At 42.5% G+C, this 11,353-nt stretch overlaps 1 protein-coding gene and 6 non-coding genes across 10 annotated transcripts in view; 2 read left to right on the top strand and 5 right to left on the bottom strand.

Moving 5' to 3' along the window:
- Positions 1-223: 223 nt before the first annotated feature.
- cntrl (centriolin) overlaps positions 224-11,353 on the top strand; it is a 28,057-nt gene continuing 16,927 nt past the window's right edge. For 2 of the 4 annotated variants that reach the window (XM_061039090.1, XM_061039088.1), the window contains exons 1-7: positions 224-386; positions 6,239-6,392; positions 6,500-6,588; positions 6,761-6,883; positions 6,980-7,135; positions 7,429-7,524; positions 7,681-7,892. In XM_061039090.1, the coding sequence (XP_060895073.1) occupies positions 291-386; positions 6,239-6,392; positions 6,500-6,588; positions 6,761-6,883; positions 6,980-7,135; positions 7,429-7,524; positions 7,681-7,892 (926 nt within the window). In that variant the 5' untranslated portion in view covers positions 224-290. Of the gene's footprint in view, positions 387-2,651; positions 2,904-6,238; positions 6,393-6,499; positions 6,589-6,760; positions 6,884-6,979; positions 7,136-7,428; positions 7,525-7,680; positions 7,893-11,353 lie in introns of those variants that run through there. The other 2 variants (XM_061039089.1, XM_061039091.1) reach the window with 2 other exon arrangements.
- On the top strand, positions 4,486-4,558 carry trnaa-agc (transfer RNA alanine (anticodon AGC)). The gene has a single exon. It is a non-coding gene; the product is annotated as a tRNA-Ala (tRNA).
- Positions 5,743-5,815, bottom strand: trnaa-agc (transfer RNA alanine (anticodon AGC)). Its single transcript has one exon. It is a non-coding gene; the product is annotated as a tRNA-Ala (tRNA).
- trnas-gcu (transfer RNA serine (anticodon GCU)) lies at positions 8,738-8,819 on the bottom strand. The gene has a single exon. It is a non-coding gene; the product is annotated as a tRNA-Ser (tRNA).
- trnaa-agc (transfer RNA alanine (anticodon AGC)) lies at positions 9,582-9,654 on the bottom strand. Its single transcript has one exon. It is a non-coding gene; the product is annotated as a tRNA-Ala (tRNA).
- Positions 9,944-10,025, bottom strand: trnas-gcu (transfer RNA serine (anticodon GCU)). The gene has a single exon. It is a non-coding gene; the product is annotated as a tRNA-Ser (tRNA).
- Positions 10,943-11,024, bottom strand: trnas-gcu (transfer RNA serine (anticodon GCU)). Its single transcript has one exon. It is a non-coding gene; the product is annotated as a tRNA-Ser (tRNA).

Below are 11,353 nucleotides of genomic sequence, written 5' to 3'. Positions count from 1 at the left end.
TAAAAAAGCTGTTTGAGTGAGGGACTAGAGAAAAAAAGAATAATATAGCCTGCCTACTCACTAAGTACGTATTTTTAGATCACGGTCGTTTTGTGTAAATTTACATGCAATGTGAAGCTACGAGCTAACTAAAGAGCGCTACCATTAGCCTGATAACACAGCTCGATGGATCATAGAGTAGCAAGATGAGTGTATTAACATTTTTATCAACTCAGCAGGAGGAACTGTGTCTTCTCCAACCATCCGGCCTGGAGCTGCAAAGAGATGAATCTGAAGAGACAGGAAGACATATGTACACAAGGATAGAGGAGAGCAGGAAGGCAGAGACAGGAGAAGAAGAGATGGAAAAACACATGAGACTGGACTCTACAGAGCCACAACATCATGTGAGTGTTGCACTGTCAAGACCCTTGCAGACACGAACTGAGATTTTAAAGATAATTTCAGGACATTCATGACCTTAAATATTATTGAACTGGCTTTCAAAAACGTCCCAAACAGCTGGAGATTGTCAGTGTTGAAAGTGCTCTCACAACTCAGTATACTCAGTTTCACACCGAAACCCAACACTCTCTTAGTATTGCTGATCTACGTATTATTTCTGTAACTGAAATAAGTAGCAGTAATGTATATTATCTAAACTTCTGTGTCAGCACCACAGACCTGAGCATTCATACAGATATGTTACAACTCCTGGTGCTGCATTGACAGCTGTATAGCATTGCCCCTCTGTTTGTTTTATACGCCTTCTTTAACAGAACGGCAGGGCAGATTAGCAGCCTTACAGTCTTATCTTGAACAGGCTGCATGAGAGGAGCCTTTTTTGACCTCAGAAATGGTGACAAGAAAGGGTCAAAAGTGCTTCTGTAGAATGCAGGCATCGATCTCGCTACCTCTTGCATGCTAAGCGAACGCGCTACCATTTGAGCTAATTCCCCTCCTCCTTCTTGACCCTTGAGCTTCTTAGATTTCGGCCTCCAACTTGCGTAATCCTCCCCCCCTACCTTCCGCTCTCTTACCCCCCCCCCCCCCTGCCCTCCTTTCTTCTCCCCCTCCATGCTCCCGTGTCTGGTCTGTCAAGCTATTTCTTTTTCTGAAGCGGGTGGGAACCTATGCTACTCTGCAGCCACACACACAAACACAGGAACACACACACACTCACACAAACAAATATACACATACACACAATGCAGTTACAGTAAACCAGCCAACCAGCCAGTCTTCTTGAATAAGATAGTGTTCAGGAGACAAACCTAGAATGACAATATTTTCAGACCTCCAAATCTGGACAGTTTAATTTTACTGCAAACCAACACGTGTCGATCCACAGATCTGTGACCTGCACAGGTCACGTAAGGTGGTAGGCAAACATGCCGTCCTATGCCTCACTGAAGTAGATCAGTGAGTCACCAACAGTGCTAGATCCAGCCTGTAACCACCATTAATGTTTGTTTGTTTTAATACAGCTTTGTATGTCGGCATTTCCACCATGGGCGACTGAAAATGGACACCTGCAGTTTGTGCAAAAAGCAGTATATTCATTGGCTGGTGATTTTTTTGAAGGAAGCTGAAACTCTCCTGGAGCTCTTTGGAAAACGCTGACTTCCTTTTTGTTTTGACAGCTCGCAGCAGGTCCTGTTAATATGATAGCTGGGCTAGCTAAGCAACAGCAGCAACCCTGACATTGATTGACACATGTACAGACAAATCAGTGTTGAGCTTGGACTCGTGGTGCATTAGTGATATTTTCACATTGGTGAAAACAGAAACAGCCTTGGCAACAACATTGATTGGCACATATAGATATAAATCAGTGTTGCATGCATGGTGTGTTGTTTTGGTTGGTTAGAATCGGGACTATTTCAAACCGGGACATATTAATGTTTTAAAGATATTTTTGTGGACTCGGGACACAGAGCTTGAAAACGGGACAGTTCCAGTCAAATCTGGACATATCGTCACCCTAGACAAACCAGATCACAATGCAGATTTCACTCATATTGTGCAATTGTCTGCTCGTATAGATTGTTAGGAGTGACACATTTTACTCTTATTAGAAGAGGGAGGAGTAAGTATGCTTCCAAACCACTGTCCGTAATTAATATTCAAATATAAAACCTTTTCTGTACACTATGATGCATTTTTAGAGTTAAAACAACATCCTTTTCTAATCAAACTACCTGAAAAATATACTTCCTTACATTTTCATATATCTGCTTCTCATACATATTTCTCAATCTTCTGCACAGATGAAGGAAAATAAGCATCTCAACTTTGTACAGAGATCAGTAAAAAAGGGAAGTGCCTTTTTCTCTTTAAATCGGTCAGTTGCTCAAGCACAAGCAGTTTAAAAGATCTCCAGGCAGAGCTTCAGTTTCAGGCTTTCCACCCTCGACAAGAATCTCTCTAAAAACGTTCTCTATATCTTTTCACAGATAATTACTCTTCTTGTAAATCTAAATATGGAAATGTTAGAAGTGAAAATGGACACAGCAACAGGTTGTTGTTTCTTTAAGAACCTCTACCCCCTTCCCTTAGGCATCCCCCTCCTTAAGGGGCGGGGCTTTCCCTCTATTCATTCCCATTGGACAGAAGATAAGCTGTCTCTCTGCAGCTTTCCCTGTGATTGGCTTTGAGGAAGATTTCCTGTGTTGATTCAAAGGAAGGGGGAGAGAGGAGGAGAGGATGTGAAGTTTGTAACGGAGATGAGGCAGAAGAGAAGGAAAACATGGAAAGATGAATAAGTGAACGTTATTAAGAAAAGAGAATAGGTGGTGAGGTTTTTTGACTGTTAACAGATGGAGTTTAAGACGAGAGGGAGGGGGAGGGAGGACTTGAAGGATGTTACCCAGCAGCCTCGTGTGGTCCCTGGGGAGGCGGACTGTTAGACTGAACAGACTGCTGTGAGTACTCAAAAACAATCTGTGTCCGGTTTAAACTAACGATGAGCAGGTTTGGAGGTGGGTTCACTTTTAAAAGTCACAAAATTAAGTTTCAAGAAGGACTGATGGCTGTCAATATGCAGATTCACTTCACTTATTTTATTATTGGTTGGAGATGGACATGTTGTCCCACAATGCACAGCAAAGGATATAAAGTGCTCCTCTTATCAGAAAACATGATTTAGACTCAAACTGAAACCTCTTAACTTTTTAGAGTCTTCAGAATTTTAATTTTTGACCAAATACTTGCAGAACTAATGATGTTTACATCAGACTCAAATGTACTTTGTATTCACTTTTATTGATGTAATGTCTGCTGTTGTTAGCACATTAAACATTAGTATGATAGCATTGTGGTTGTGAGAGTGTAACATGCTGACAGCCCCTCAAGTGCTGCTTGCAAAGCCTGTTATTCTTCATCTCGTTGTTTTAGAAGTGGGAGTGAAAAAAGATTGAATTGCGAAACCTTTAATTAACTCAACATGATTCAAAGCTTGATCCAAAGTCAACTGGACTGGTTGAAGATCTTGAAGATGTTTCACCTCTCCTCCTCCGAAAGGCTGATGATCAAGGATGACTCATATGAGAGTCGTTAGCTGAACGTCTTCAAGATCTTCAACCAGTCCAGTTTCCTTTGGATCAAGCTTTGTATTTACCATGACTTGGAGGACTGAGAACCTACACAGATGACTTTTACTTGTTGCTGTATTGACAGTGGTTTTGGCGACATCTTGAAGCAATCTGTTGTTTGTTTACATCATATTGCACAAAAAGTAATTACCAAAAACACAAAACAGAAGCAAATGTGAGTGTTCCTTTTCTATCTCTGAGACAAAGACATACACTGGTGCAGAGATTTTTGGGGATAAAACATTGAGCCCCGCAACTTGTTTTAGTCAAGCAAACAGCAAAGATTTTCTTTTTCAAATTTGATCATCGATCTACAGACTTTCTGCTGATGAAGAATATGATTGAAAACAGAGAAATGTTTCATGGCTCCATAACTAGCGGATGACACTGTTTTAATCAGACTGCTTCCAGACGGAGATGTTGATCACTTGCCTGTTGTGAAAGACTTTGTGGAGTGGTGTGACCACCACTTTTTGAAGCTCAACATAAAAAAGAACTAAAGAGATGTCCATCAATTTTCGGAAAACCTCCTATCAACCGCCCCAACTATGATCATAGGCACACCTGTTGAGAAATTTGACTGTTACAAGTACATGGCACAGTCAATGACAAGAACTTGAATCATGACATGCAATAACAAACAGTTATTATTAAACTTGTTGTAACCAAATAACTGTTCATTTTCAGAGTAATCTGGTTTCTCCGTTGAGCACAAACTTATTCAGAAAGTACGTCTATTTAGTTTACTGCAATGTGTTTATGTGATTGTTTGTGAGTGTGTGTTTGAGGTTACCTTTGCTGCAGACACAGGAGTCACTTGACCAAAAAAGTTGAATGGGGGGAGGGGCAAGACGGGGGCAGGGACAGGGTAGTAGACTTCTGAGACGACCAAGCAGTCAGTCAACGAAGAGGTGGGGAATTAGCTCAAATGGTAGAGCGCTCGCTTAGCATGCGAGAGGTAGCGGGATCGATGCCCGCATTCTCCAGAAACTCAATTTTGACCCCTTCTTGTCCCCCCTGCAGAGCACATACTCAAACATGCAGCTGTAGAATTCATATAAGGAACTGAAGGGTCGTAGAAGTGAGGACAGGTTATAATAAATACGCAATATGTAGTGTCATAAACAAAGCAAAGATGCACAGTTTGAAGTTTCAATCTTAAGTCTTAAGATCGTAAGCGTGTTTGATAGTTAGCAGCAAGATTTTGAGTGGAATATTCCTTTAATATGCAGAGGAATAAACTTAAATGTTAGAGGGCTCATTTAGCATGCTAGATGCTGCGGGTTTGAAGCCTGTATTCTCCGGGACTCTGCAAAAGAAAACAAACTGATTATGTCCCCTGTGAAACATTTTATTTCTAAAGTTTTATTTTTGGGCTTTTGTGCCTTTATTGGAGAGATAGGACAGTGGATAGAGACAGAAATTAGGGAGAGAGAGAGTGGGGAATGACGTGGGAATGTAGCCACAGGTTGGATTTGGGCCCGGGCCACCCGCCCGGAGGACCACAGCCTCCATGCATGGGGCAAGCGCACTACCCACAGCGCCACCAGCGCCCCGTCACCTGTGAAACATATAGGGGGTTCAGTTTAACTTTACGACAGTGGAAAAATGTGATTACGGAAGGGCAAGTTCAACATGCTGTCAAGATGTTTGTATGTTTCAGTGCTCCTTTTGGACATGAGCAGATGTATTTTGTGTACGTGGATCTGCTGGTTTTCACTCTGTTATCGAGAGACATGCTTCTCTCGCACAGAGGCCCAACACACACATGCACAAAGGGAGCTCACCAGAGCTGTCGGGGGGTTTTGTCCCTTTCTCAAGGGCACCTCAACAGTACTCGGGAAGTGACCTGGCACCCCTCCAGCCACCAGACCAACTTGTGGTGTGGTTTTAAATCACGGTGAGTCAAATGACAGACTGAAGTATGAACAGATTGTTAAAGCTGCTGAAGTCACAGCCTGCTTACACCGAAGCTTCCTCTTTTTCAGCTCTGTGTATATGAAAAACTGAAGTAGCTGGCTGTTGTACTTATATATAGGCCACAGAAAATGTATGTCTTATCAGTTTTAAGCTCTTTGTTTTAGTTCTGCAGCCACAGCATGCTTGTTGCTCTGCTCACACTGCAAACACACATACTCACTCACTGGAGACAAGGGGTTAAAAGTGCTTCTGGAGAATGCGGGCATCGATCCCGCTACCTCTCGCATGCTAAGCGAGCGCTCTACCATTTGAGCTAATTCCCCTCCCTCTTGAAGTATTTCTTATGTCTTCAGATGTTGCCTCTTGCGACCCCCCCCACCCCCACCCCCCACCCCCCCTTCTGTTGACCCTTCACTGCCTATCTCAAAGGGCTTTCACACTTGCAGAAAACTCCTGATAGTTGCAGGATGAGCTTTATCCAGACTTTTCATGATTGCCCAAGAAGTTGGGATGATTCGATCTGGAAATACAGCAGAAAGTATTCAGGAAAAATCACTGCAAGCGAGTAGACAGGGGTGAAGATGTTTATGTCCTGCAACTGATCACCGACCAAGCTCGATCCCACAACCTCTCACAGTTGTTTTGCCATTTAAAGGAAACCTTATTTTTTTAAATATTATAACGATGTATCTAGTTTAAACACTGGATACTGAACCTGTTCTGATTGGTTGACATCTCTCTCTTAGGCCCGTGTGACCTTCATGTTGACTAGTTTGACTCATCTGTTGGTAATGATGAGTGGGAAGCCGGGTGAGGTCGAGGTTCGCCTTGACGACATGCTGTCACGCATAGCCATGGAGACGCAGGAGATCAAAGAGCTGGAGCAAGAGCTTACAGACGGTGAGGAGACTGCAGACCAATCACAGAATCCCATTCAAATGAGAGCCCTTTGATTGGCTGTCAGATTTTTCAAGTATTTAAACTTCTGTTCTCTCCTCATGCACCAGGTCAGATATTGGCTAACGAAGCTCTTCAAAGAGACTTGGAGGGAATCATCTCAGGGCTTCAAGATTATCTGAGAGGACTCAGAGAGCAGGTAGAGCCTTATGCCCTGTTCACACCTGGCCTAGTGGTTAGGTCACAGACCCCATGTACATAAGCTGTAGTCCTCATAGCGGGTGGCCTGGGATCAACTCTTTCTTAGATCTCGTTCTTAGACCCCTTTTCCGCATGTCATTGCCCAAACGTTACCTGTAATTGTGTTTCAGGCTCGTCATGCTCAGCAACAGGCTCAAACTCTGCAGACTGAAAACAAGAGTCTGCATCTACACTTGGAGGTCACTCAAAGACACTGCAGTCGCCTAGAGGACAACGCAAAGTTGCACAAACAGGTGAGTGCATGCATTTTTCAGACATAAAACGGTACTGTAATATATTTGTCTGGTAAATACATATGGTTCTTTCTCTATCTGTTTGTTTTTCTTCAGGACATGTCAATCCAGCTGGAGGAGCTGTCTCTGCTGCGGATGGAGGCCCAGACTCTGAGAGACAGACAGGTGCAGAACAGCAGACAACAGATGGAGCTAGAGGAGGAGCTCCAGCAGCTGAGGGTGGAGCTAAGCATACAGATCACACAGGCACAGGTGACACTGAATATCAAACATTGTTTAACATGAATTATTGCAACACTTTCTTAACTAATTTAGGAATATTAGCATGTAGTCAGATAATAATACTTGTGCCGCCTTTTACTAGTGACTTTTTAAACACCCTGCTCAAAACACTCCAAAGTCTCCAAAGTACAACAAACCACATCAGTCCACACAAGGATGTTTTCAAACCTTCATAGAAGATCTGTTGAATTAAAAATTCATCCAGTTGACAGACATGAGGACAGATAGTTTATGGTGCTCACATCTGTGTATTGTGTTTGTAGTTGCAGCGTGACGCTCTGCAGGTAGCTGTTGACAAGGAGAAACAGACCAGAGAGATCAGAGAGTTTCAGCTACAGTCATCCATCACCACCCTGCAGGTCAGTTCACACACATGTGAGCTAGGGTGTTCAAAAGTATCCAGACTTTCTTCTTAAATGGTATAATAATCCCCTGGACACATTAAACACACATAAAGGATTGTGCATGGTTAGATTTATGTCACTACTAAGATCTGTCTGTCTGTCGGTCTGCAGGACGAGAAATCATCTCTTCAGCATGTGGTAGAAAGACTTCAAGCCCAACTGGACCAGACCAAAGTCCAGTTACACCAGACCACAACCCAGTATAGAGACACCAGGATCCAACTAGATCAGATCAGAATCCATCTCGACCAGATTACAACATCCTTGTTGGATCATCAGGAGGTTCAGAGTGAGCCAGAAGAGCTAGATGAGGACAAATACAGGTACCAGTATTGCAATACTTCTACTTTCCTCTCCTTCCTATTTCATTTTCATAACCTGACTGAGGCGAAACTAGGGTCAGATTAATCACTGAAGGCTGCAGCATTTAAATCATTTCAACTGACTGAGGAGAGAGGGTACGAGGTTCTTTAGAAACACTAATCTACATGGCCAAAAGGGCACAGTCTAAACACGTTCTCAGGTGCACATGGTTGCAGGAACAAACCAGGAAAATGAAATCAAAAGTCTGTGGCACACTGAAGATAACTTCACTGTATTTTATTGTGTACTAACCAACTAATCTACATGACTTGGACCAAGCAATCACGACAAAGAAGAGGCGGGATTTTGATTTGCATGAGTTACTCCAAATCAGAAATAAAGCAATGACACTGTTTGAGGAGGTGTCTGACTTTGGTGACAGATGAGTCAAGAGCGGTCAAACGTGTAAAAATCTGACTCTCTCTCTCTCTCTCTCTATCTCTCTCTGTCTCTCTCTCTCTCTCTCTCTCTCTCTCTCTTTCATATAAAAGGTTGGGAAATATACTTGGGCAGCTGTTAATATACCTGGGCGCACCGGCCGAGTATCGTCTTTGTGTGGAAAACACTGTTGTGCATTTATTTTAAAGAGTCTGCCTAACAGCATTAATGTATAAAACTTGTTATATGAGTGACATAAAATCATGGTTATGTAAAGTATCTGTTTCCCTGAGAGTGAAGGGAGTTTGTCCCAAAGCTTGCTCCTGTATTCATACCTTTCACCTTAATCAAGTTAACTTCTGAGAGCTGAGTGTGAGTGTGGAGAGACCAGTTTGAGAGGGTTTTGTACACACAAAACCACAGTTCCCGACGAGGATGGGATTCGAACCCACGCGTGCAGAGCACAATGGATTAGCAGTCCATCGCCTTAACCACTCGGCCACCTCGTCATGTTGCAACTTCAATGATCTCCACATAACATGCCATTGACATGCCACATGCTTTGTTAGTTTTCTTTTTACCAAGTGCAGCAGTTAACTAATATAATTACAACATTTGTTCTATATTCAGTGATAATGCAGCCTGGGACTTTGATCCTATCAGTGAGGCAGGGAGCTGAGCAGAGCGAGAGATAAAATGTGACCTTTTGGAAGTAGAGTGACAAATTGAGTGCATGACTCGGTTGTTTTTAGCACTATTAGCTTGCTCAGTGTGTCAGAAGCTGTGGGATTTCTCGCTGTGACTCCAGAGGTCACACAAGTGTGTACAGGAAACAAAGTTCTGAATCATTGAACAGTTTTGATTTCTACACACTGTGAGGCCCTGCTCTAACGTCAGATGGCGGAAGAGGGGAGGGTGGAAAACTATGTGGAGAATGCAGCGTTGATCCAGCTACACCCCCCATTCTAAGATAGCCCTCTACCATTTGAGATCACTCCCCTGGTGTTTTAAAGGAGCAGTCTGCTAAACATTTGGTTTTCCAAATCTCAAACAATATTACTCATCTCTCTTCTCACCCTATCTGAAAAACAACAACATAGTCCTCAGTGATGTAACACTAAACATGCACTAATATATATTCTGATAACATTAATTCCACTTCATCTCACTAAATGCAAGACGTGCACTTCTGTTGCATTTTGATTTGTAGGTAAATGTATTGACTAACTGTGCAGATCACATGCTGAGAGGGGGAAAGGAAAAGATCCCTCTGGAGAATGCGGGCATCGATCCCGCTACCTCTCGCATGCTAAGCGAGCGCTCTACCATTTGAGCTAATTCCCCATGTGCAGTAGGGACAGTTCACTACAACATAGCTTGAAGTCTCAAGCAACAGTAGCACCCCACCACCTTCTACTTCAGTTTGGTCGGTCTTTAAACATAAAAACAGTTTGTGTTGAAATAAAAGTGTTTTTATATATATGATGACTACATCCTCCACACATCTAGTCCTCCTTTGCTTGTAGTTTGGGCTGTTTGAGTTGAATCCTGATCTTGTCACACTGGATGGATTCCAGATGTTATCATGACCTGCAGGTATTGTTGAACTTTTCCATTTCAAAATGGGAAAGGTCGACGAGGATGGGATTCGAACCCACGCGTGCAGAGCACAATGGATTAGCAGTCCATCGCCTTAACCACTCGGCCACCTCGTCACATTTCATCATTGTTAAATCAGATTTTTTTCTCGCACACAATTAACAACAGCGTAAAAGGCGTCAGATTTAAGAGAAAGCTCTAGATGTGGTCAAAACAAGCGCTCTATACCGATGTTAGAATGGTGTCAAAGTTGTGTTTTTTTTTGTGTCACAGATGTTCCAGATCTCATTTGATACCCTGTTGGAAATAGTAAAACTGCATTTTCTAGTTGAGGTGGTTTTGGTATCTAAATAGGATGCCCCTCTGGACGCCTTCTTTTGGAGCTTGTGCAGGCACACCCAACCGGGAGGAGAACCCGGGTAGAGGCGGAGCAGCTAGTTAGTAGGGATAGCTTTTTTTCAGTAAATATTCTTAAACAGTCTCTAAAAACAGTGTGTGCAGTAGGGACAGTTCACTAAAAAATAGCTTGAAGTCTCAAGCAATAGTAGTGCCCTCACCAACTTCTACTTCAGTTTGTTTGTGCTTTAATAATTGTAAATTCCTCTTGCACTACTGACTACATACTGAGACTGATGTCACACCTCTCAGGCAGTGTATAGAAACACCTTGGATACAGTTCAATTCAAAAGTGCTTTATTAGTATGAGAAACATACGTTCACATTGCCAAGCTAAAATACAAAATGAAATACAAAATGATGTACAGTTAAAGTTAAAGCAAAAATTAGAAATTAAAGTAACAGAGCCGTGCAGGTTTACAGTTTTAAATACGGTCTTTAAACATAAAAACAGTTTGTGTTGAAATAAAAGTATTTTTATATATATGATGACTACATCCTCTACACATCTAGTCCTCCTTTGCTTGTAGTTTGGGCTGTTTGAGTTGAATCCTGATCTTGTCACACTGGATGGATTCCAGATGTTATCATGACCTGCAGGTATTGTTGAACTTTTCCATTTCAAAATGGGAAAGGTCGACGAGGATGGGATTCGAACCCACGCGTGCAGAGCACAATGGATTAGCAGTCCATCGCCTTAACCACTCGGCCACCTCGTCACATTTCATCATTGTTAAATCAGATTTTTTTCTCGCACACAATTAACAACAGCGTAAAAGGCGTCAGATTTAAGAGAAAGCTCTAGATGTGGTCAAAACAAGCGCTCTATACCGATGTTAGAATGGTGTCAAAGTTGTGTTTTTTTTTGTGTCACAGATGTTCCAGATCTCATTTGATACCCTGTTGGAAATAGTAAAACTGCATTTTCTAGTTGAGGTGGTTTTGGTATCTAAATAGGATGCCCCTCTGGACGCCTTCTTTTGGAGCTTGTGCAGGCACACCCAACCGGGAGGAGAACCCGGGTAGAGGCGGAGCAGCTAGTTAGTAG

Source organism: Labrus mixtus, chromosome 5 (assembly GCF_963584025.1).
Source record: "Labrus mixtus chromosome 5, fLabMix1.1, whole genome shotgun sequence".
Lineage (NCBI taxonomy): Eukaryota > Metazoa > Chordata > Actinopteri > Labriformes > Labridae > Labrus > Labrus mixtus.
Note: the sequence above shows the minus strand (reverse complement) of the source record. Positions and strands in the feature narration are given on the sequence as shown.